The sequence below is a fragment of the Diabrotica undecimpunctata genome, unplaced genomic scaffold (genome assembly GCF_040954645.1).
Source record: "Diabrotica undecimpunctata isolate CICGRU unplaced genomic scaffold, icDiaUnde3 ctg00000602.1, whole genome shotgun sequence".
Lineage (NCBI taxonomy): Eukaryota > Metazoa > Arthropoda > Insecta > Coleoptera > Chrysomelidae > Diabrotica > Diabrotica undecimpunctata.
In genome coordinates this window covers 60,681-87,513 of record NW_027311910.1, presented here as the reverse complement: position 1 = coordinate 87,513, position 26,833 = coordinate 60,681, and the positions used below count along the sequence as shown (strand labels likewise).

General features: G+C 33.8%; 2 protein-coding genes across 2 annotated transcripts in view; one reads left to right on the top strand and one right to left on the bottom strand.

The window, feature by feature from the left end:
- LOC140431251 (trypsin-1-like) overlaps positions 1-1,530 on the top strand; it is a 57,982-nt gene extending 56,452 nt beyond the window's left edge. The window contains exon 7 of the mRNA XM_072519187.1: positions 1,370-1,530. Within this exon, the coding sequence (XP_072375288.1) occupies positions 1,370-1,491 (122 nt within the window). The 3' untranslated portion in view covers positions 1,492-1,530. The remainder of the gene's footprint in view (positions 1-1,369) is intronic.
- Positions 1,468-26,833, bottom strand: LOC140431250 (soluble guanylate cyclase 89Da-like). Its single transcript, XM_072519186.1, has 13 exons — positions 26,721-26,833; positions 21,813-22,012; positions 21,175-21,368; positions 19,473-19,609; positions 17,200-17,439; positions 15,826-16,025; positions 15,664-15,771; positions 10,980-11,148; positions 7,239-7,382; positions 7,019-7,172; positions 3,987-4,096; positions 3,823-3,912; positions 1,468-1,599 (listed from the first exon to the last, which is right to left on the bottom strand). The coding sequence occupies exons 1-13, from the start codon at positions 26,760-26,762 to the stop codon at positions 1,558-1,560; spliced, it is 1,830 nt and encodes a 609-aa protein (XP_072375287.1). The 5' UTR covers positions 26,763-26,833; the 3' UTR covers positions 1,468-1,557.

The following is a 26,833-nucleotide window of genomic DNA, read 5'->3' as shown; positions in this document are numbered from 1 at the left end:
TTTCTGTCCGTACATCATTATTGGTCTGATGACTGTTTTATAAATTTTGATATTTTTATATCTCCATTATCCCATTTCCAACTTCAATAATGTCAGTCCGTTCTTCTTCTACTTTTACTTTTATTGTGTTGTTTTAATAGATATTTTTGATCGTTTTGATTATTCATAAAGGTATCTCTCTTGCGTATAATAAGTTGATAACGTCCTGCAATTTGACCTGGTCAAATGTCTTCTTAAGGTCCACGAAACACATATATGGCGATTTGTTGTATTCTATTGATTTTTCTTGCACTTGCTTCATTATAAATATAGCGTCGGTGCATCATCTTTCCGACGTAAAACCTTGTGGTTCTTCTGCTAATTTTATAATTTTATTTAGTTTAATTGTTATCACTTCAGTTGTTAATTTTATTGTTGTGTTTAATAAATTAATTTCTCTCTAAGTTTCTGGGTCTGATTTTTCACCCTTTTTAAAAAGAGGTATTAGGATGCCCATGCTTAAGAAATTCTGTTTTGTTTTATTATTTTCTGGATTAGTTTTAGTAGTTGTTTGGTCAGATCTGGTCCTCCGCTGTATATTCTCTCATCTCCTGGTGATTTTCTGATTTTTAAATTCCTTAACGCTTCCTTTACTTCTTTCTCCTGAGTATTTATTTCTTCGTTTGCCGTCATATCTGGTGTTGGTGGTTCATTATAGTCACCTTTAGCAAATAGGTATCGAAAGTAGTCTGCCCATGTTTTCTTCTGAATGTATTTCGATTTTATGAGTTCATTCATCTATTTTCTTTGTCCTCTGTTCATTCTCCACATTTTTTTTATGTTCCGTAGAAGTCGTATTTCATCTGTTTTAAGAAGCTCTGCCTTTGAGAAAGAGAAACAATGGAAGTATTTAGTTGACTATGTTATGTCATTACTCCATTACTTAGCATCATACGATGATCCTGAGAATTGTGGTCGAAAGAGGTGTTGGACCTCAAGAGGTACAAGAGCGATTTCATAGTTATGTTAGCTCCTCATCTTAGTTAGCTCCTACATTAACACCGTTTTATCTAGATGCATCGTTTTCTATGAAGGCACTCCAGAACGGTTGGATGACAGTTGTTATGGCTCAGGCAAGTTGGAGATTCTTAAATATCTAAAAATATAATAAGTTACATTAGTTCTTTAGGGAAAGGGGTATTTTTTGAATTTATAGTTAATGAAAGTTCTATATTTATTCATTATGATAAATATCGCAACCACAAACATATATTTATTTATGTATTTTAAACAATTCCTTTTGAGACGTGTTTTTAATTCGTTTTTCTCTATCGAGCTTTGTAAATCGTAATGTTTAATAAAGTTGTTGATTTATTTATTTTATTTTTAGGGGTCGTTTCTTGGGGCGAGGGCTGTGCAAAACCAAACTACCCAGGAGTGTATACCAGAGTCAACAGATACATTTCTTGGATCAAAACCAATACAAAAGACGCTTGTTATTGTAACAGCTAACTCTAATTTATTTTTTATAATTTAATATTATTTATTCTACAGTGTTGGTTTTACTTTTCCCCTAACTTATCGTCCAAGTAGCCAGTAAGTCTGCATGTTTCCTTTTCCCTAAAATGAGAAACCAAGATTATTAATCGAAAAAGGAATACAATTACGAGATTATAAATTATACGTGTACCGTAAAATGGGGTGTATAGCAACAGTTGGGGTGAATTGCATCTAAACTTCGTTAAAAGTTAAAGGTAATTGCCTGTTTTATAAGAAACATTATGTTTTGTTATGTTGCCGTCGCTGTTTGAGTTGTGTGAACTTTGTTCGCGGAAACAATCCATGACTGGTTTCTGACTGATTCGCATGCTCAGTTGCGTTTTCAGCGTTAACGGTGTTGAAAATCTGTGACTTTGACAGAAAGTTTGATGTTCGCGGAGTTTTTCTAACTGGCACATAATCAGTCAGAAACCGGTACATTTTGTTTATGGATTAGAGTTCTATTCTTACAGAAACAGTACATTGTCAAATTTTTTTTGTTTATTGTTGGTTAATTCCAACCAACTGGTTAATTTTCGAAATTAATAATTTTTTACTATTTATTTTAATTTGATTTAGTTTAATTTTTAACCTTCCCACTTATACTTTCCATAAATAACAACACTGTTTTATAGATAATTGAAAATCATAAAATAATTATTTGTGATATATGCTATGTTTGTAACATCGAGTTAGAATCTATGGAGAAGCTATGATCATATTAACGTATGTACTAAAAACGGCATAGGTAGGCGTGGCTAACTGTGATATCAATATGGCGGTGGGATCATGGCCGGACTCAATAATATTAAAACTACTATAAAAATATGACTAGTTATTCAGAAGATTAAATCATAATCTACAAGGTGCAATACATTTTTAGTAAACTATGATTTATTTATCCCGCGGTAAACACTAAAAACACGATATATTATACATAAAGATAAATTAATACAGTCAAATACTATTAATTTATTCTCTGAAGTACGGGCCATTGCTTTGTTTACATATTTGTATACTAACCTGTAGAACGTTATTCCTGAAGATTTTTTATTAACATTGCTTCTGCCACTGCAACTACGTTGAGAACAAGAAACCATTATTATTCACTATCACAATATATTATTACAATTTCTATAAAAGTATTATAAAACTAAAAATATTCGAAAAATAACAAACGTAAATAAACATATACGATCTGTCAAAGTAGGCAAAACAATATGGCCGAAGTGAGGTCGTTTTTAGTCACGTGATGCCCTCTCCATAGATTCTAACTCGATGGTTTGTAATGACCATTGAGAAAGTCACGTGGTCGATAAACCCAGCCAATTAGAAAGAGATGCAGGGACTGTTTTGCGTCAGTTTTCTCTCTTGCACTGGGGGAACGTGGCTGTATGGTAGCAGTCAGTCTATATGGATTATATGCCTATGGTTTTTTAGGTTAAAAATACTAAAAAATATCCGAAAATTATTCGCGGAGAATTGAAACCTGTAAACTAATAACTAACTGCGCTAGCGCATGACATTAACCCATAATCAGAAAGTTTCGCAAACTAGTCTGGAACTACTTCCGCGAACAAAGCTATTGACTGACTTTCAACTGAAAAAAATCTTCACATTTTCCTCATCCAACAAAAACTTTTCCCGTAAGCATGACAAATTATAGTCTAATTATTTTACGTTATTGCTATAAATATTGCTATGAGTATCCTATAAACAAATTTTTTTATATTTTATATAAATAATAACTGTGTTAATAATGTATTTGTTTAGGCTATATCATGTTTTTACAAAACCCATAGACATCATACAAATATATTGAGCGCTACAATACAGGCTTATTTCCCCAGTGTGACAGAGAAAGCTGACCCAAAGCAGTCCACGCATCTCTTTCTAATGGACCGGGTTTATCGACCACGTGACCTAAATGATCAATGGGAAGGTCACGTGGTCGATAAACCCGTCCTATTAGAAAGAGATGCAGATACTTATTTGCGTCAGTTTTCTCTGTCTGGACTCTGGGCTAGGGCTGAAGTAGTATCGGAGTGTTTTACATATATAGAATGTTGTGGATTCGTCGGTTAGTCTATGCTATGTATGTTCGTGGACAACTGAAACAAGATATTTCGTAGACACCATGATCTCTATTGGGAATTTACGGATCTGACGAGATTGGACAATTTGGAGTAAGTAGCGACGATGGTTTTGATGTTTAGAGGATTAAGAGTTTTACTGATCTTGTCAGTGACGCCTTTGATAAAAGGTAGAAAGATTTTGGGTTGATTGTTTTTATTATATTCCTACCTTAACTTTGACAAGCCCACGACTCTCAGTTTTGTACTTATGCTTCGATATCAAATCCTGAGTATATCTTGATAAGTGTATTTTCCCAGGCTACAATGAAATATTGAAAGAATTTTAATTAAATAATTAAATATGATAGATAAGACAAGTAAATAAGACTTTACCTCACTTGTAGACTGCATTCTGGATGCTGTATTAATGGTATCTCCAAAGAAGCAGTACCTAGGTACTTTGATACCAACTACTCCGGCTACAGCAGGGCCTGAGTGGATCCCTAAATAAAAATTATATTTTTAAGTATTGTTTTTCAAATTAAATACAATTAATAAAAAAATTACATAAAAATTTAACAGACAATGATTTACATCAAAGTTCCTGTTTTTTCCTTAAAAAGTAATTCCAACATGTAAAACGCGTTGAAAAACATGTTAAAACGTGCGTTGTTGTCTGTTGTTTGTTTATTATCTTTCTCTTCTGAGCGTTTTCTCGTATTTCGTTTTTTGTTGTTTGAGTTAGTCCAGAATACTTACTAAGAGATAATAAATAAAATCAATGAGGTATCTTATGAAGCGCTCGGGAGGATCCAAAGAAACAAAAAGGATACTTCATTGTGGTAGACCAGGGTTTTTTAATCTTTTTGATAAATGGAACCCTTTTTAGTAGTCACCTTTATTGTGAAACCCCTGGTTCGTCTCTCTCTCTCTCTCTCTTTCTCTCTCTCTTCTATCCAATCCTGACCCCCCGAAGGGAGTGTAGTGGTTGACGTTATGTCGTGTATTGTCCGTCTCCACAGATCTCTGTCTCTGGTCATTTTTTTTAACCTATGCATAGTGTCTTTTGCATTTTCCTGTAATTTGATCAAACCATCTTGTTGGGGATCTTCTTCGCTATTTGGACCTTCCACCTTTCCTTGTATAATGAGTCTTTCCATGTTTTCTGTGTTTGTTCTCATACATGTCAAAAGTACTTTAATTGTTGTACTTTCCTGGAGAGTCGTTGGCTTATCTTATCGCTACCGCTTATATACGGACGCTTTGGATAGATAGGGATGGACGATAGAAAAGATCCTATCGCTACCTATGCATCAGAAACTTGGATCAATAAAAAGTTCGACTCACGAGGTATAATGGCCTTTGAAATATGGGTATATCGTAGAATAATGCGCATACCCTGGACAGCACATCGCACAAATGTCTCAATATTGACAGAACTCCACATCAATACTAACTAGGCTTACCACAATCATCAACCAAAATATATTGAGGTACCTTGGACACATTACCAGACGAATGGAAGGCATGGAGAGGCTGGTGGTTGAAGGCAAGGTAAGATGGTAAAAGAACTCGAGGAAGATCGCCACTCCGATGGTTAGACCAAATAAAGTGCGCTACCGGTTACTCTCTGTCTAAGGCAGCACACCGCGCCCAGGAAAGGAAAGAATGGATAGCAACCGTTCGTCAAATACCATAAAGTCACCACATCCTTACGAAGGATAAAGGATAGAGGAGGAGGAACTTTTAGCTCTCTTAAAATTGAATTATTTGTTCTACGGTCGGTCCAATCCAAGGAATTCGTAATATTCGTTTCCCATAGAACATTTCAGTGGCGTCTACCTTTCATCTTTACGATTGTCTCAGACTTTTTGAAGAAAATATTTATTTTCTCCAAAAAGTAATTAATTAACATAAAATTTCTTAAAAGAAGTTAAATTTACATTTACAGGACTTTAAAATTCTAATTTAATGGGATGAGTGATATTGCTTTTTATTACCACAAATATAATTAATGTTAGGCTTAATTGACGAAAGTTGAATTCTTATGTCAGGTTCGGCATCAAGTCTGTTCCGGTATTTACTTTTTGTCGACAAATAAGCTGAGAACCCCGTTTCGCACATAAATGTGGTTACAAAAATGGTAAAAGAACCAACATTGCCTTTTGCGACAATTGAGAATATTCATCTTTTATACTGCACCAGAATTCCGTTAATGGCATTAATTTAAATTTAGTTTGCAATGATGAATCAGATGTCATTTCAGTAAAAGTTTCGTATTCTCCCGTTGACATGGTGGAAGGTCGTGCATTAAAAATAAATGGGTTTTTTATCCACAATTCAGTTTGATCTTTAATCTGTTGTTGTTCTTTAAGAAAATACTTATCAAATGCTTCACTCAATCCTTTCGGATGTTAAATAATTTCTTCAATAATGCCTCTGAATAAAAACAAGCATATTAAAAGTGGCTGCAAACAATCAAATGACCTAAAAGACGAACATACGTAAGATCAAACAGAGAAGTAAAAAATCTAGTAACTAAAGCAAAAAATGATATGTCACTCGATACCGAGAAGTAGGCTGATTGAGACGTCTGTGCAGTTTGCCTGTTCTCGTTTTTCTGGAGAATAAGATACGTATACAAATTGAGACCACGAACTCGAACTCAACTATATCCCTCTGCAAAATGGGTGCCGAACACAAAGCTTTGCTATCGCCATTGTCCTATTTAAACAATGCTATCGCTAAGATGAATTAAAAGGCCATATATATTCGTAACATTACAATTCGTCAAACATTCTGTGTATGAATCGGTATCATTATCATTACGATCTTATAACGTTATTTCAGAGATCCGGGAAATATACAAATTCATACACAGACGGTTGTCGAATATCATTGCTTGTTTCGTACAAGTCGTGGAAGCTACAAGAGGTGCCACCTATTGTGGGGACGATCAACAAAACATGATTTAACAAAATCGGTTTCTATCCTTTTGAGCTATTCGAAAAATGTAAAGTTTACACTGCAGCATGCAGAACGAATAAACGAATATAATGCATACATTACCTTTATATTGTGGCATGTCGTGTTTTGTTTCTAATGCATATGCCATTATTAGTATACTTACTTATAAATTATAAAGGGCTTAGGACTTAATAAATCCTTCTATCACCACAGCACCAAGATATGTGGACAGTATTCGAAAAATACTTCCAATACAATGGACAAAAGTCATAGAAAACAAACAAAAAAATATGAATAAATAAAGAAGATGTTCAGCACTGAATCGATAAAGATAGGAAAAGAAATCACATCAATTTCAAAATAAAAATTTTTAAAGCGTATACAGTAGATATTAATGAGCAATTCATACTTAAGTAAAATAATTTACTGATTTAATTAAATCGTGTCAAAGATTTTACCTATTTTAACGTCAACTTCAGACGAATCAGTGTTTCGAATTTTTTTAATCTCCTGTATCATTGCCAACGCCAAATCGGCTATCTTTTGGCCATGTAAGGGAGTTTTTTCAGGAGCTCCACTCGCTACCATATAAACCTGGCCAACAGTTTCCACCTATAACAAAAATATTCACCTGACAAGTTTAACTGATCCTAATATTAAAATATTATATGACTTTACCTTATAAACATTGAATTTGTCCATTAATGAATCGAAAGAAGAGAAGACTGTATTCATAGTTGAAACAACAACCATAGTTTCCCTTACAGTTTTTGAAGTTAGTCCTACCAATTCACAGAACAAAATGCTCACTGAATCAAAGGCCTATAACAAAATTTCATTGATATGGTATATGTATATGGAAAATTACAAAACAAATTTATTTCGCATTTGGCATACATGGCATTATCATCATTTGAAAATACATAATGTGTATTATTTCATTACCCAACAATATTATATGCGTATGGGTAGGTAGTTCAGAGTTATTCATCATTTTATTCTACTCCATTATGAGTGCTTTCTGTCTGCGCCGAGAGGGTGGAGCTATATTGCTTAGGGTCAGAAGCCAGAACATGGGCTTGATCTGATACAGCTAGTAATATCCTTATTGCTCTATGCTGTTAGACGTTGATAAATTTAGAGTGGGCGCTGTTCAACCAAACTGGTGCACATTATTCAGCCAAGGAGTATACCAGACTCAAATCTGAAATTCGTAATGTAATTGTGGCAGCTTCCCACGAAGCTTCACAGAAATTTTGGATAATATTTTTGCGTGTTCTTAACTTGAAGGCGGCATTTTCAATGTTTCTTGAAAGATATGGTTATGTCTAAAGTTACTCCGAGGTATTTGGGATCCTTTTGGTGTTTGTGCAGAGTATTATTAAAAGAGACGTTCGGTTGATGGTTTTCTTTCCAGTTATTTAGGTAGAAGCAGCTTGCTTCAATCTTATTTAGCATGATATAAGCCTAAACTTTTTAAATGTATTTACTAAGAGTTGACAAATTGTCAGAGTGAACAATAAGAACATCCAAAAGGTCCCCAAGTTCAGATATCTCGGTAGTTGGATAACTGAAGATCTATATCCAGACATAGAGATACGTAGCAGGATTAAGCAAGCCAGAACAGCATTTACTAATATGAGAACCTTACTAAGTAACAGCAGCGTTAACGTAACGCTTCGATATCGCTTTGTAAAATGTTACATTTACTCCATACTGCTATATGGTGTAGAAACCTGGACCATAAAGGCCAATGTGATGAACCCATGGACGTATAAACATAGATGGACCCAGCAATAAGATACCTTAAACACACACTGTTTTGAAGCTTTGATATTCCTGGACAAGAAGGTAAAGGGGAGTAAAACGGGTATCGATAGACTGTGATACTTCCTCAATGAGCATAAGCGTGCTTGAATTTTTACTGACGGGGATAATTATTCAGACGTTAATAATTGGAAGTAGTAATAATGTATAAAAACACGTTTTTATAGAAAAAATAAAAAACAATTTTATTTGCTTTAAAATTAATACAATAAAATATAGTTGAGCTCAAGTTAATTTTTTAATAGGTATCAAATAATCCTACGATAAAAAAACAATTAAAAAATATACATTTGTCAAATTTAAATACATACCTATATTTATTGATAATGTGTTAAAACATATTTTTTCAAATTGTGACAAATTTGTTTTAATACAATATCAATAGATTCCACGTAGTAAGGGTTTCTGCTACAAAATTATTTATTGATCATTCCAAAGCTCTTGCTGGCATTTGACATAAAATTATTTGCAAATATACCTACTTAAAGTAAGCGTGAAAATGTATAAATTATTGGAAAGCTATTTACCGAACAGAAATATTAAAGTAAAAATGGTAAATAGACATAATAGAAGACGTTGGTATAGAAATAAATTTTTATTGATTACGAAATAAAACAGTCTTAGTAAGAACGCTTCTTATGCGCACGGTGTTAGCATCTAAAATAGTCCTCGTTTCATGATGAATTCCAATTTTAAAATATTTCTCAAGAACCAATTTTAAAAGTTGCATAGAGTGACCATCGATTGCATCTTCATCATACATATGGTCACCAAAATGATGATAGATTGATTTTGGGACATTTTGTATGGTTTTATTAATCAAAATATTTATAAGGTTTTTAACTAGTCTGTTGTAGATATTTATAGATTTATTAAAAAATCTGAAATATTTTTCAGCTTCCTTACAAGTTTAAATAACCAAAAAGGATGCTTTTGAAAGGTTTTTATACTGTTTTCTCTGTTGAAGTTTAGAGTAAGTTTCATCATTAATCAATATTATTTGGAAACCTACATAGAAAAATAAATGAGTTTTATTCATTTCACTAATTTATTGTTAATTCATGAGAAATATTAAATTAAAAAGCTACTAAACAGATTTTTTTAATCAGATGATGTCTACTTACAATTTAAAAATGTCATGAAATTTCATGAACTAATATCTTGTTCAATACATTAATTAATATGAATAAACCCAATGGTACGCCTATGAAAGACATATTTTAAAATGTAAACACACAGGCTTCCTCAGTTCCTCATCTTAAATAATGTAAACAAACTACTTACAAATTAAATGAGACATTGGGATGTAAATATTTCGTTTTTTTTTGCAAATGCAAAACTGTAGCACCATTATTATAATTTGTTTATTTCACTATTTACAAATATCACTTACAATACAGCCAAAATATCGAAAAACAACTTTTCCTCATCTTGGGTAAAAAGTAAACAAACATGGAGATGACATGGAACAGCATTTGAAGTTTGACGTAGAGCCATAAGACAGAGAAATGTAAACACAGTTGCCATTAATAAATAGGTTTCAGTGCTTCTACATATAAAATAATTGGTTGATATCTGTTTTTACGCTATTATTAAATGATATGCACACTATGTGCACACTTGATGTTTTCATTACAATTAAATATATTAATATAAGTAATAAATTATTATTTTGGTTTGATAGCACCTGTAGAGTATAAAATAAATATAGTAATATTTTCAGCGATACGTGAATAAGATATTTTAATAAAAAAATGTGACAACATTTGAAGGTGCTGAGAATGTGACCTAGTCAAATAATTTTGGCTTTATATTTTTATGTAAATAACTGAGTCCATCTGTGTTTATACGTCCATGGATGAACCTATTGGAGGCCTTTGAAATGTGGGTATTTAGAAGACTACTTAAATTCCCTGGACAGAATACACAGCAAATATCGAAGTATTAAATCGAATGGGAAGAGAACGAGAATTGCTGCCAATAATAAAAAGAAGAAAAACGGCTTATCTGGGTCATATATTTCGAAATTCCAAGTACCAGTTCTTAAAGCTTATTATGGAAGAAAAGATAGAAGGAAAACGGGGCATCGGAAGAAAGAAATACTCGTGGCTTAAAAATATAAGGGAATGGACAAACCTCGATGCCCATACACTCTTTAGAGCCACACAAGACCGAGAGGAGTATGCCAGAATTGTCGCCAACATCCACTAATTGGATAGGGCACCATAAGAAGAAGAAGACAAATTGTCTGTTAGGGTTTTCCCGATGGCTGTAAACTTCTTATGTTTTACAGCTAGATTATCAGCGTATCCAAATTTTTTGCAGAAGAATATATAGAGGTTGAATAAAGTGGGGGATATCACAGATGCCTGTTGTACTTTGGTGTATAACTTTCTCTGTTTGCTCATATTGCTACATTATACAACGAGAACATATCAATCCAAAACAAAAAGCTACGTTGTGTACCTGCTTTACGAAGAAGATAAAAGCAATATGTCTAGACATCTACGTACCATTCCTATCATCGCTTCTGTAAATACCTGTATCTTTCACAAAAATAGACAATGAAGATTATACGGATAGTATACTTACTTCACAAGTAGATAAAGAAGATTCGGTGGATCGCAATCGATCGGCCACAGTTTTGGGCATCATCGAGTAAAGGAGTTCGTCTCCTCTCTGCTTCCAGGATTCCAAAAGTTTATAATTTTTATCTAGCTCATCAGAACGTTGCTCGGCCTTGTCAAACATGACTTCCAATCTATATAATTAATAATAAATGTTAAAACAAGATTAAAAACTAATTAAGGACGAAAAAATATGTCATGAAGCTGAGGAATAGCTGGTCTAGGAAATATAAGTAACAAACTACTCAAAGCAGATCCAGATAAATTAATAAAGATTATTAAACTTATCTAGAAATGGAATAAAGCTACCATATCTTTAATTTATAATACAGGAAGCAGTACAGACTGCAAAAATTACAGATTAGTGTAATATGTTCTATAGCATGGCTTCATGGACGAGCACTAAATCATCAAATTGGATAATAAAATAAGGAATCAGAAGATCAAGATGGTTTCAGAGCTAGTCGCTTTTTTAGTTTCTATTAAACAGCTGATACAAAAATGCATAGAAAGATAGTAAACTATTCATTTAACCCTTGTCGACTTCACACCATAGTATTAAAGTTGTGGTTGTGAATGAAAAACAATAGTACCACTAAAGATTACAATAAAACTGTAAAAGCCTTATACTCAGAATGTGCCAGAGCAGTCAAAGTATGCACTTAAAATATGTATACCTAACATTACACCAATTAAACTAGGGATGGAATTATTGGTTGATATCAGGATAAGAAAAGATGTTTCTCGAAACAAATGGTTTCTACTTCTGAAATATACCATTAAAGACCTTCAGTTCTAAAACATCGTTGACAATATGTTTTAGAATAATAACTAAAAACTGTACTGCGACTTTAGTATGTCTGAGAATGACAACTACAAGCTTTACTGGGACCATACTGTGCTCACGGATCCACCAGTGTCACATAATAAACCAAATCTTACCCTAGTTAATAAACTAACGAGACAAACAACACTAATTAATGTGGCGATAACTTACAATAATAATTTGTGACAAGATGGTCAAGTACATTGATCTTAAGATACAAATAAGGAGACAATAGACAATAAAAAGTACACAGATAATACCTATTATTTTTTTTACTACTGGTGTCATTCCAAAGAAACTGCTAAAGAAAATTAAACAGCTGGGTTTTAGTAAACTATGAGACCATGCAAAACGTAATACTGCTCTCAACATCCAGAGGTGTAAAAAATTTTTTGTGAGATACTTATACGAAATCTGAAATAGGTCACTTTTTCTCTTAGAGAAAGTAAAAAATTTAAAGAATCCTAATAATATAAACTGAGCCAAAGTTAAAGTGCAAGGAATATATTCAGATGCGTTCAAAACAAAGAAAGGAACTAGAGAGGGCTGCATACTATCACCATTATTATACAACATATAAGTAGATAGTCTATATGGGGTCTGAGCGCATCCCCTAAACCACATCCCTTAAAATTGCAACCCTCGGTTGTAAATGCCAAACGGCTTAACGTAGGATGACGTGTGAGATACCATTAAAAAGGAGATGAAAAATGGAGTTGAACGCAGTATGTGCCGTGCGCATCATAGCATGCCAAAAGGACATTATATTGTATCGTTTTTTCCTTTGGTCCGATCAAGACGTACGAGGGCTCGTTGGAAAGGGAAGGGAACAACGAATACGTTCGTAGGCAAAAACCAAAGATGGCGGCATTGTCAAATGGGCGCTATAACATATCTTCGTTGCTATTGGTCTGATTTTGACGTATGGGGTCTCAAATGAAAGCGGTGTCGACACAAAAGCCAAATTTCAATTCTTCCTCGTTTCCATATAGTGCCTAGCAGAACGCGACATTCGACGCAGGACGTGACATTTATGTGACAGTCGACGCAGGACGAAAATGACGTGAATGACATGACATTCGACGCAAGACGTGTCATTTGACGTGAAATGTCATGACGTGACATTCACGTCATTTCACGTCAAATATCACGTCCTGCGTCGAATGTCACGTTCTGCGTCGACTGTCACATAAATATCATGTGCTGCGTCGAATATCATGTCAAGAAGAATTGACAGTTGGCTTTTGTGTCGCCCCGCTTTCATTTGACACCCCATACATCAAAATTAGACCAATACCAACGAAGATACGTTATAGCGCCCATTTAATGCCACCACCTTTGTTTTTTACCTCAAGGTATTCGTTGTCCCCTCCCCTTTCCAACGGCCCTCATACGTCATGATCGGACTAATAGAAAAGAAGATACAATATAATGCCCCTTTGGCATGCTCCGATGCGCACGGTACATACTGCGTTTAACCTTATTTTTCATCCCGTTTCCATCGATACCTCACACGTCATCCTATCTTAAACCGTTTGACATTTACAACCGGGGGTTGCCATTTTAAGGGATGCGATTTAGGAGATGCGCTCAGACGTACTCATATATTTTAAATATACGCTCTAACGTTGGATATAATTAGCCTGAGCAGCGTTTGGTAAATTAAACTATGTATTTAAATCGGATCTACCCATATGGAGGGTAAATAAAGGAAAATCTTTGACCAATGTGTGTTGTGACTCAGATGGCTATGGAGCGCCAGATGTTGGGTGTCTGTCTGAGAGACCAAATCCCAAATGAAGAAATACGTCGTAGAACAAAAACAACAGACTCTATCGAAAAAATCGCATCGTTAAAACAAAATTGGACAGGACATGTTGTCAGATTATCGGAGAACCGATGGACAAAACGTATTTTACAGTGGAGACCAAGACAAGAAGCAATACGGAGCAAAGGAAGCCCACCAAGTAGATGGACTGACGACCTGAAGCGTGTTAGCAATAACTAGTTGCAAGCCGCACAAGACAGAGACAGATGGAAAGAGCTGAGGGAGACCTATGTCCAGCAGTGGACGCATACAGGTTAATTATGATGATTCTGAATATATATTGAGAGTAAGTACTAGACAAATGGGATAAAGGAATCACTATAAGAGGCAGAAAAATCAGCAACCTGCGATACGCAGATAACACACGTATACTAGCAGCGAATGAAATCGAAATGATTACCATCACTGAACGGCTAAGCAACACCGGAAAAACAAAAATAATGATCGTAGATAGAGCAAATAATATTCTACAGCACATACACCAAGTGGCGAATTTCGATGTGGTAGACAGATTTTTATACTTGGGTACCCTACTAACCAACAAAGGTCAACTAATCGTAGACTAGCAATTACCCGAACCGCAACAGCTAAACTGATTAAAATATGGAAAGATCAAACAATAACAAAGAACACTAAGCTCAGGTTGGTCAATGCCCTAATTTATACCATTGCTATTCTTGCATAGACTCTTAAAAAACCGATAGAAGTAAGTTTGAACCCTTCGAAATGTGGGTATATAGAAGAATTCTACGTCTACATGACCAATAGAAACGAAGATATCATATAATGCCCTTTTGGCATACTCCGATGCGCACGGCACATACTGCGTTTAACCCCATTTTTCATCTCCTTTCCAACGATACCTCGTACGTCATCCTACGTTAAGCCGTTTAGACGTTACAAGCTTAGTGTCCTTTTGGCAATACGCCACCATTTTTTTTTCTATGTCTACGTATTGGCTGGCTCCTCCCCTTTCCGACAATATCTTGCACGTTGTTGTACGTTGAGCCGTTTAGCCGTTACAAGCTTAATGTCCTTTTGGCAATACTCCGCCATTTTTGTTTTTTGTGTTAACGTATTCGTTACCTTCTCCCCTATATGGTTTCGGTCACGACTAAAGGTTCAGAATCATGCTAAGTTGCGCGTTGGTCGGTAATGTAGATCCAATGCTTACGGACAGTGACGTCACACTGTCTGGCCAAAGTGTCCCATACTCTGCTGCTGTAGTAGAGGTTGCGGCGGTTGAGGCTGGGAAAATTTTACCGACCATGGGAAAAGTCGGCATACTTTGATGTTTGCACCTGCTCAGGTGTTCGAGTGACATCTTTTCGTCTTCTTTTTTTCGTCGGGTTATCTGTTTTTTCCATCTAATGTCACCTTCTTCTATTCACTAATTGAACGTCCACTGCTTGACATGGAAACCCTTTATTTCATACACTACTACACACAGGCCTCTGTTATTTAGTCCAGTTCTCGACACAGATCTTTCGTCCAGTACTCTACATAGGTCTACGATTATTTCCTCCAATTCTATTGGTCATATTCATATATCATAGACGAAACAAAGAAACAACCTGTCATATAAAAGATTTAAAAAAGTAAATCGAGCATACCTAATTTACTTCGGTCACATACCTAGAAGAACGAGGACCATGGAAGTATTGGTAGTAGAAGAAAAGGTAGAAGGCCGAAGACCAAGAGGAAGATCTTTAACATGATGAGCAGACCAAATGAAGTCTCTGGTGGGAAAATTTCTACATGAAGATGTCCATCTGGCACAGAATCGCAGCCAAAGCTAATAATATTGAGTAGCACCACGCCCTGACAAGGGCTCAAAGAATGAGGAGGAGAAAGAATAATAAAGAGCCTTTCATTCAAGAAAAAAATATAATCTACAAAGGCTAATATAAATCAATATCATATTTTAAAGTTTAAAACTAAGTAAATTTGTGTCTTGTGCAGTGATGATGACCAAAATCAAATCAGGGTACTTACTTCGAGTTATGCTGCCATCCAGCCAGTACCAACTCTTTGCTTAAACCATGCGGATTCAAATCGTTCAGGTACAGTGCTTGATCAGTAAGATCATCCAAATCATTGATTCTAAAACAGTAACCACAGCATAATACCAACTTACAGGAATAATTAATTACTTACACAGGACTGCATAGGTAAATAATCGCATTTATATCTTTAATATACTTCATTTGACCTTTAAGAATAATATTTTTGATTTCTTTGGGAGTAGAAGGGTCTGGTTCTTCATTAGCAGCAACGCCCTCTTCAGGTACGTCGTTATAGTTTTGCACGCCTCTATTGCACTCCATTTCAAACATCACTGACTGTAGATTTAATGTCTAGAAACATATAAAGTCAATCTAAACATATAAGATGGTCTTTATTGATGAATCGACAGTTTTCACAACTTAACATAGGTTTAAGAAAGTAATTTACAAAATGAATATTTCAACAATGGACTACCTAAGCTCTGACGTCACAGAAGAAGACGTAGAAAACGTTTACAACCATTTCTGATTCGTGTGTATTTGTCCCGTAAGAAGTTGTAAATATTGGTTTTTTTTATTTGTTTGAAGAATAAATAAGGACTTTTGGTTATGAACATTCACTCTGTGCGATTGGTATTATTTGTGGTTCGTTAATTTGTGAATAGTAATAGAAAAGAATATCAAAGTATTAAGATATTTGTCTTTTTAGTTTTGTATATAGCCATAAAGACAAAAAATATATAGACTTAAAATACTTTATTGCTCTTCAAATTATGTCTCACCAAGATCGATACCCTTGTGCAAACGTTCAAACCAGTTGGTAAAACAGTTATTCCAGTCTTCGGTTGACACCTGCAAAATAGCTATTTTAAAAGCATCGATGGCTTCTTCTGGCGACTGGAATCGCTGTCCACGCATTGAATTCTTAATCTTTGGGAACGTGACGAAGTCGTTGGGACTAAGGTCGGGGCTATACGGTGGATGGTTTAACAATTCGATGTTTTTAAGCTTCGAAAACTCTATTTATCTTTTAACAAATAATAAGAAATTGCACAGAATGAATAATCATAACCAAAAGTTCTTATCTATTTACTCTTTAAACAATTAAAAACAAACAATATTTTTAACTTTTTATGGGACAAATACATACGAATTGGAAATGTTGGAAAAGGTTTTCTAAGCCGCGCCTATTGTGATGTCAGACTTAGGTGGTCCATTGTGAAGGTAACTTAAAAAAACATTTTTATTGATAAAAAAACTATATCACAGTGCATCAAAACTCATCTCAAAACTTAACAAAAAGTATAGCTAAGTCTGTTTTACGATAAAAAAAAATTAGATTTAACGAGGAGAAAGCAATCTACCCACCAAAAAGTAGAAAAATATATTAATAAGAACGGGGATGTACCAAAAAAATAGTTTTGATTGTTTAAAGAGAATACATGACGATTAACTAGCAAAATTTGTATATATAATATAAATGAAGAACCACGAAAAGCAGGTGTAAAGGCTTGTGTTAACTTACGTTTTTCCATGTAAATGATATACCCTTAGGCCTCCGTAACTTGAAGTAGTTGGTTAAAGGTTTATCGTAAAAATATTCTGTTCCTTTCCATATTTCCAAAAATTTCTTACCTGTTGATACAATGTGCATTTGGTCGTCGATGATTAAGCAAAATGGAAAGAGTTCCAAGAGGATCTCGCTTGAAAAAGACTTCAACAAGCCACTTCTATGAAAGGATTCTTTTCGTGACTTATGAAGCATCTGGAAAAAAAAAATAAAAAAAAAGAAGACTTTGAAACAACTGGTACAATTTTTAGATCATTTTAGTTTTAATGCATTTCAACCTTCTATTAGTAAAAAACGGTATTTTGAAAATAGAAACCAACTATTTATTATAAAAACCGTACAAAATAATAAAAATTTTTTGGTAATGCTTAAATACATCAATACATGTATATTTTTTGCAATAATGTACAGGTATTGCTTTGCAACCATGTTTTCGACACCACTCTCTTTGGTCTTTCTTTAAAGCTACTGTTCTTTTTTTGGGGAGTCAATTTTAGCAGGCTACAGGTCACTTCTGCACTCATGTATGTTCCAAATCTCCTTTGGCTGCTACGAACCACTTTTTCGTGATTTTTCTCTTTTTTTTACCTCCGTATCTTCTAAAAAGCACCTTTTATTACACAACGTCTCTCTGGCATTCGAGTGATGTGACCTAGCCACCTAAATCTCTGTACTTTGACTTTTTGTACAATTAGCGGTTTTCCACATAGGATAACGGGGGAGTTCTGCACAGTGGGTAAATCCGCGCAACAAAGTAACTACTAGTAAACTGTTACATATTGTGATAAACTGTGCAAGTCCATCTCTACTAAGCATCACTTCCCGCTGTCTTCGTCTGGCTAGAGACGCTATGCACAAAATTTAGTATGTTATGAATTTTCAAAGGTATACCTTTATAGATAAACTTGGCAATTATTCGACGTAAGTGACAAATTTTATAGTTAAGAGCAGTCCGGTATTTTTTCTAAAATATACAGTTTTTACATCATTTACATATAATTCCCATTTGGGTATCGTTAATACATTTTAAGCAATTCCGTACAATTGGAGTGGGGTAATTTCAGGCAGCGTGGATTTCACCTTATGAAATGTTTGTAGTATTTTAAATTTCAGATGTCAGGAACTTACCATAGAAGACACAATAAATCCAGCTTTGAAGAATGCCAATTAATAGCTGCAATAGAGGTATGAGGCGTATAGAAGCCTTTGAGATGTGGGTTTTTCGAAGGATGCTGAAGATCTCTTGGACAGAGCACGTGACCAACAACGGGGTGCTAAGAAGAATGGGTACTGAAAGAGAACTCCTAAATATTGTAAAAAACAGAAAAACGAGTTATCTAGGATATATTTACAGAGGAGAAAAATACAACTTCCTACGACTTATAATGGAAGGGAAAGTGGAAGGAAGAAGAGGTCCAGGAAGAAAAAAAATGCTTCTGGTTGAAGAACTTAAGAGACTGGACAGGCATGGACACACATTCGATACTAAGAATAGCTCAAGATAGAGAGCAATTTGCTGTAGTTATAGCCAACCTTCAGTAATGGAGAAGGCACCTTAGAATAGAAGCTGTGGGATCTGGACCAAACATAAGGGAAGTTTTGTTATACCAAAGTTGATATTACGAGAATTAAAATAGGAGAGCCAAAAAAGGAAAGTTGGGCCAAAAGCCTGTATTTTTTAAAGAAACAGGATGCAGAATTAACGGAGTACGATTTAAAATTATCCCAAATAATTTTTGGTATATCTTCAGATGAACTTTGGAAGCTTGTGTTCACCTAAGACGATAAAAATAACATAAAACATATTTTTTATGTAGAAAAAAAGACAGGAAGAGATGGTTAGCGCTATTTAAGAAGCGAAATTCACAGATCAGGTTATGCCAGCCTGAGCTACAAGTCTGAATAGAATTACCGCATTCAACTTGGAAAACGTAAATAAGTATAAAACTCAAGATCGCATTTATAACACTGATGAGACCGGTATTATCACTGTACAAAATCCAGTAAAGATTTTGGGATGAAAAGGCCAAAAACGAGTAGGTTCAATAACTTCTTAGGAAAGAGTCCTTCTCCAAGGGTCCTTCTCCCAAGGAAAACAATGACTAAAGAACTCCAATATACTGGTCCAGCAATTATAAACTACAAAATCAAGGTTTTTAGTAATAAGTTTTGATTTTTACTTAAGTATTTAATTTAGGATCTAATTAGCAATTTCCTTATGTACTTACGTAGGCTCTGTTATCAAAATTCAATCTAAAAGTTACAATAACATAGTTCCTACTCCCACTAGCTGAAGATGCTTTTTCCAGTACCTTTACATTAAGCGTTAGATTATAAAAATCTTTAGCTACCTGCACTAGTTGGCCTAAAATATATATAATTAAAAATTGGTAAAGTAATAACAATAAAGAATTGATAAAAATGTTTCAGATAGTTTTTTTATATTTAACAAACTTTGATTTACTTTTAAAACATGTTAAATAGATCAGCAGCCGCTAAGTAGTTCATAGACACCCAGTAACGTTCAACCACCGAAATGCAAATTCAGAAAAGTGATATCCAAAAAAAATCAAAAGTTTTATGAAGCCTACATCAAGAGTGTCATAATAATTAACTACTGGAAAAACATACCTAACATAAAAATAAAAGACAAAATCGACACAATCACTAAAGAGGTGGCAGAACTAACAGAAGAAAACAAAGTTTTAAAAGAAAAAATCAAGAACTTCACACAATACTGCAAATTTAAGAAAGAACGGCAGATAACATAAGATATCTGAAATTTTAAGAAAATTGCAAGCAGAACTACATACAGATTAATATAGTATATAAATACGAAGACTTGTTGTCAAAAATAATAATTGGAAAAGACCGATCCTCATCGAATTCAAAAATTGGAGTAAAACAACGAGGTAATCAAAGAAACAAAGAAATTAAGAGGTACGGACAAATTTATAAATGAAGACTAAAGAGGCAAGAGAGAGTTCAAAATTTGGGTATTCGCTATAACAATTACTTCTAAATGGCGAATTATTCACGCTGACTCAACTGAAAACCTTATTACAAGAAAATGAAGCTATAGTAACAAAAGATTTGAAAAAGAATAAAGCTAGAAAATATGGTAATAGAACGATCTTGGAGGAAGAGTTCTCAATGGACATTACTACAGAAAGAACAACAAAAATAACGAAGAAAACTCGTTCAAAAAAACAAGTAACGAAAGCAATTTGGAGAAACAAGAAAAGAAAAAAGAAAAACAGTAATTGAAGAAGACATTACCAAAAAACGAAGACAGAAAGGAATACTTCCTGTCGGTGCGGACAGCGATAGTTATGTTAAGAGAAATAATGGTCATTTTTTTTTATAAGAACTATTGATAGTTTTGATTGATTTTGATTTCAATATTCATGTTGACTTTCATCTTAATGATATTCAATCGTGTTCAACGTCTTTCGTGAATCTTTCCTAGTATTATATCTTATAGGGATCTTATTATTGCATTTACTCTATTTCATAGTTTTTATATCTTCAGTAAACAAAGCTTTTATTTTTTTTTTATTTTTGCCCAACGTGATCCACTCTGCCATTGTATGTTTCTTCTAATCTATTTTTAAATAGAATTCTTGGGCAGTGTGTTTCCATTTACTACATATAAACCTTCTGTAAATATGAGAATATCTCGAGAAGTACAAAAACTAAATTGTATAAAACTCTAATAATACCAGTTTTAACGAATGGGTCCGAGATTTGGACACTTACTCAAAAAGATAAAGATCTTGTAAAAACTTTTGAGAGGAAAGGCCTAAAAATAATGCATGAAAATATCAAAGACAATGTATTATGTAGAAAATAGTTTAATTTTAAGCTAAATCCTAAAAAAGTGTCACTGAATATTAAAAGATAGATAAATTAATTTTAAATACGAGTTACCCATAATGTACTGAGTGAATCCTTGTCTACCACTTCTGTAGACCAACACGCATCCGTTAACATCAATATCTGTCAAGTACATCGAAGGGCTCTGCATTTTAGGATAAGTGAAACGGAACTGAGTGTGAATATTATCCACGCTTTCCAAGAAATCTGTGAAGTACCTGCCTGTAGCTTTGACAGTAATATCATACCTAAAAAACCAATTGTCAACTTTACCAGCTTTAAAGTTTGTATCTTCTAGCAAGAGCTTCCTATCGCTTTAATGTATTAAAGCTAGTATAAGGCGTAAGAGCACAATTTATCAATCTATAGTATTTTACTTAGTAATCAACGACAATTTGATTGGTCAATGGTAATATGACGTCATTTCGGCTTCCCCTGGCCTCATTAGACACTGTATTTAGTCTCAGTGTCTGATGAGGCCATGGGAAGCCGAAATGACGTCATAAAACTGTGTTGATTATCAATTCAAACACGAGAGATTAACGACTGGTGCTCATACGCCTTATACTAGCTTAAATACATATATATATATATATATATATATATATATATATATATATATATATATATATATATATATACATATATATCTGTAAAATATTTAACACTTTATAAATGAATTAACTATTTACCCCAAGTGTGTAAAGAACCTCACAAAGCATCTTCCGTAGAAGTTCATAAAGCTGTCATAAGAAGCACCCAAAACTGTGGCAGCTGCTACAGCCAGATTGCTAATAAGATTGTCAGGATAGACCTGGTGCGTATTAAATACTTGATAATCACATTTGGCTGCTTTTCTGATTTCGGTCCAAACATCTTCACCATATTCCAGCTTAAATTACATTAAGAGAAAACTTTTAACTAAAATTCTAATGTACAGTACTTATATTTAAAGTGTTAACTGATAACTCTTATATATAGTATTTTCAATTAAAACTGTAGTAGTAAATATAGTAACTAACATAGCAAAGTTATGATGAACGGTTATAGAAGACATCGTTATGGAACCCTGAGGGTCTCAGCGTCCTTGAGTCTGCATAGCGAGATGGGCAATTGGGCATAAGTATATGTAAGTAATAGTCATTTTGCAAAACAGAACTTCATAAAGCCATCGTAAATAATAAAAGCAGAAATATTTTATTTTTAAATATGAACGAAATATGTAAAAGTAAGCTATTTGACACCAGTTTTTCATGCTCTTTTGGCTTAATTTTAAATATTTAATTTTAAATTTGAAATATTTAATTTTAAATTTTAAATATTTAATTTTAAAGTCATTTTATAGATTGGGTGATAATGTTAAACAAAACATTTACCTTCGAGGACTCGTTCGCACTACGAATATTAAGCAGCGCCGTGGAAGGAACTGTTGTAGGGTTCCAAAAGCAAAATCGTATATATATAAACTCCTGGTCAAAATTAACTCACCACTCATATTTTTCTCAATATTCTTTATTTATTGATAATTTACTGTGCAAAAAGTTGCCTATGGACCTTATTTGACAGTGACAGTTGTTACGTAAGCTAATAATAGTCTTGATTTAACAATAATTTGTATTAAACTTCGTTTTAGACTAAAAGTGAGTTAAACTTTTCATAAAAAGTGCCGATTAAAGCAAAGTGCTTGTGAGAAACAAGCTTTTTATTGTGATATTTTTTATCACATGCATGTTTAGAAGTTCATTTGCATAAAAATCAAATAAAAAAATGAACCGACAAAGAAATTTGTCAATGGAGGAGGCAGTGCGAGCATCGACTCTCCTAGATGAAGGATATTCAATGAGATACGTTGCAGGTTTGTTAGGAAGACATCATTCCAGCATCAGTTGCAAGGTGAGGTGATATAATGAAACAGGGTCGTACCATCGAAGACCAGGTCAAGGGCAAAAACGTTGCACTAATCAAATTGATGATCGTTTTTTGAGACAACGTGCTCTCAGAGATAAGAGAGTCACCAGCAATTTGCTAAAAAATGAACTAGCTGATGTTCGAAATGTCGCGATATCATCTCGAACAGTTAGAAAACGTTTACATAAAGCAGAATCGAGCAACAGGAAACCGGCTAAAAAACCCTTGCTTACCAGAGAACACAGGGTTCAGAGATTGAATTTTGCAAGATTGCATCAAAATTGGACCATCGATGATTGGAAACGAGTACTTTTCCCCGATGAGACTAAAGTAAGCCTAAAAGCTCCAGATGGTCGTGAGCGTGTCTGGCGAAGCCGAGGAGAAAGGTTTACCAGCTGCAATATCTCTCCTAAAGTACCTTTTGGTGGTCGCTCTAAAATTTTTTGGGGGGAATTTGTTTTGATGCTCGTACGGAGTTGGTCCCCATACGTACGAGGTCTATGAATGCCCATTATTACTTAGACAACATTATTGTCGAACATGTTATGCCTTTTGCTCCGTTTGTTGGACCTATTTTTTTATTCATGCAAGACAACGCTCGTCCTTATGTTTCTCGACAGGTTGTTGGCTACCTAAATGATGTTGATATTCCATTATTAGAGTGGCCACCTAGCAGTCCGGACATGAATCCTATAGAGCATCTATGGGACTATCTCAAAAAAAAGATTCGAAGTCGGAGACCCGTAGAATGGGAGAATATACCGCAAGTTTTTGTTGAAAATTTGATATCAAACATGCCTCGACGCATAAATGCAGTCATAAGAAGTAGAGGAGGGCCCACACGTTATTAGTGTTGACCCAGTTGCATTTTATTGTGTTACTTTACTGATTTTTTTTCCTTTTTGCAATTTGGAGTTATGCTAGCTTATTTACGCATTTCCGGCAAAAACAAATTTTTAAAGAAATAATAAGGCAAATTAAGGTCATGATAAAGTCATGTTGGACTTATTTGTAGGTGTTTATTATTATTTCAATGTAACTTAGTTTTATTTTGTGTTCATATTGTAAATATTTAGATTATTTAAAGTGGTGCGTTAATTTTGTCCAGTTTATATACATATTTCTTAACGACAACCAACATGTCTATACGTGTCTGCAAAAAATTCTTTACGGACACATATCAACACAGCCGGTCCCTAGCCCTGATAAAAGAGGAGAGTTAATGGGCCAGGTTAGCATTCTACCCATTGTTAAAGGAAACGAGGTTCAAGGAATCGATATAAAGCCTAGGAACCAGGCGGAATCTAACATGACGAACCACTTAAAAAAAAAGAAAACTAGAAGGAAAAATATGCCCACAATCAAAAGAAGTGGACGAAATAAATAACAATATAGTTTCAAAATTTGGGAATGAACTAACAAATTTTTATCTTCCTGAGGCTGTGCCCACCAATAAAATAGTATTAATGCTTTTCGACGCTGCACCATATTCTTTAAATGTTTTATCCAAACCTAATTTACTGTACGGTTCTAGCACACGACCTGAATGGCTGCAATTTCCATTTGTTAATGAGTTTATAAAATGCTTTACGGGTGTACCTTTTTTCTGAAAAGTTGCACCCTTAAAGGACCTGTAATTTTTATTACAGGTCCTTTAAGGGTGCAACTTTTTAGAAAAGATTGCCTGCTTACTCAATTATCGCCTGAACTAGTGGTAACTTGGTGGGATACGTGTTAGATGCAACTAAAATTTAAAATGGATCGTATTGTAACTTAGAATACTACTAGCAAATCGATAAAAGATTGTCAAGATATTTTAGGTGAAACAATTATAAACTAATCTTGCTTCTATCAAAAGCAACTTTTGTTTTGTAAGTAAAACAATAAAATATTTGGGGAAACAGCAAATGTTATTAGGTGAGTCGATCCAAAATATCAACAGTTTTGAAAAAAAGATGAAAGGTCCTGGTCCAGTAGTGACAAAGTATACGTATGCATTGATAACCAGTGTGAACGTTGAAAGAAGCTTTTTAATTAATAGCCCAGGTTGTGGGGGAAAAAGGGTGATTTTACACTGTAATCCAGGAATTTATGTAATGTGGCCTAGGTTATAAAGAGCAACCTCAGGAACAATCCCCCAGTTCATTTAACAAAAAAATTTTTGTTATTGTTTATTTATGAGCGTTTGTAAGTGCAAAATACGTATTTTTGGAGTTTTTTTTTATTTTTTGACTAGAGTAAGTGTTGTAATGGGTAATTTCTGTATAGATTATGAAAGTACTCTAAAAGACCGTCAATTTGAGCCGGTATACGTTCAATTTAATTTATTTGATATTGCATAAATGACGAATGAAGGTCAAAATTAAAAAACGTAATATTTATTGGAAAATTGCTTTTTTTATTTCAAATATATAACATTCAAGCCTATAAAATTATGAATCGAATAAGCCATAGTAGGCCTAGATCACTTAATTTGTTGCTGAGATACGTTAATTAGTTTATCCCACGACCTTCAACTTTGAATGCTCATAGGATTGCCAAAAAAAATGATAGAGAGCTATCTATATAAGAGTTATTTCATTCTCTTCCTAAAGCAGTAGATTTTCATGAGCATTTCTATGAGCATTCAAAGTTAAAGGTCGTGGGATAAACTAATTAACGTATCTCAGCAACAAATTAAGTGATCTAGGCTTACTATGGCTCATTCAATTCGTAATTTTATAGGCTTGAATTTCATACATTTGAAATAAATAAAAAGGCAATTTTGCAATAAATATTACGTTTTTTTAATTTTGACCTTCATTCGTCATTTTTGCAATAACAAATAAATTAAATTGAACGTATACCGGCTCAAATTGAAGGTCTTTTAGAGTACTTTCATAATCTATACAGAAATTACCCATTACCCAACACTTACTTTAGGCAAAAAATGAAAAAAACTCAAAAAATACGTATTTTGCACCTATAAACGCTCATAAATAAACAATAACCAAAAATTTTTTGTTGAATGAACTGGGAGACTGCTCTTGAGATTGCCCTTTATAACGTAGGCCACATTACATAAATTCCTGGATTATAGAGTACTTTTTCCGCCACAGCCTGGGCTATAATAAAAATGTTTTTAGTGGCATGCACCTAAATTTGTCGATGGAACATTTAAATAAGTACTTATTTAGTTCTTTCATGATTTAAACAAAAATGATATATTTTGTTTTTTTTTATGTCGATAAAAAAATTAAGTTTAATCATTTTTGTTTCAGTTATCTATTTCTTTGTTTATTCTAATTTATTTTTAAATTAATAATAGGTACTTACTAGTTCTCAAGCTAAGCTTAGAAATTATTATATACTTAATATATTTGAGACTAATTTTCGTAAAAAAATGGTTTGTCAAAATTTATATGCTTAGTTTCATGTTTTTTTTTGTATAATAAAATATTTTTCTTTTCATAAAATTGTTACGCTTTTTTTGTGTTTCTTTATGCTTTATATCCGTAGGTACTCTAATATTAAATGTAGTATTAAAACAAATTATGAAAATTTCGAATATAGACGTAAGTATAGTCATAGCTTAGGTCTTGTAACTTAACTACCTACTGCACTATCACTAGATAAAAACAAAAAAAAACACACACAAAACACTAATTAACCTACTCCTATTTAATTTACTAATGAACTAACAAAAAAATTACCTGAATAAAATGAGCCACGCTCTCTAATAACATTCCGTACATGACTTCGAGAGGCGGGATATCGATTGATTTTGTGTAATCCAAACAAACCGAATGCTGGCCTAAATGTGATA

Bases quoted from the DNA above. Each gene is read 5' to 3' on its own strand.
- LOC140431250 (XM_072519186.1), bottom strand. From the start codon at position 26,762: ATGTACGGAATGTTATTAGAGAGCGTGGCTCATTTTATTCAG. The intron at 19,610-21,174 runs GTAACTCGTATT...TATATATTTTAG, and splicing joins ATTCACTCAGTACATTATGG to GCCAACTAGTGCAGGTAGCT. The intron at 3,913-3,986 runs GTAAAGTCTTAT...ATTTCATTGTAG, and splicing joins GAATGCAGTCTACAAGTGAG to CCTGGGAAAATACACTTATC.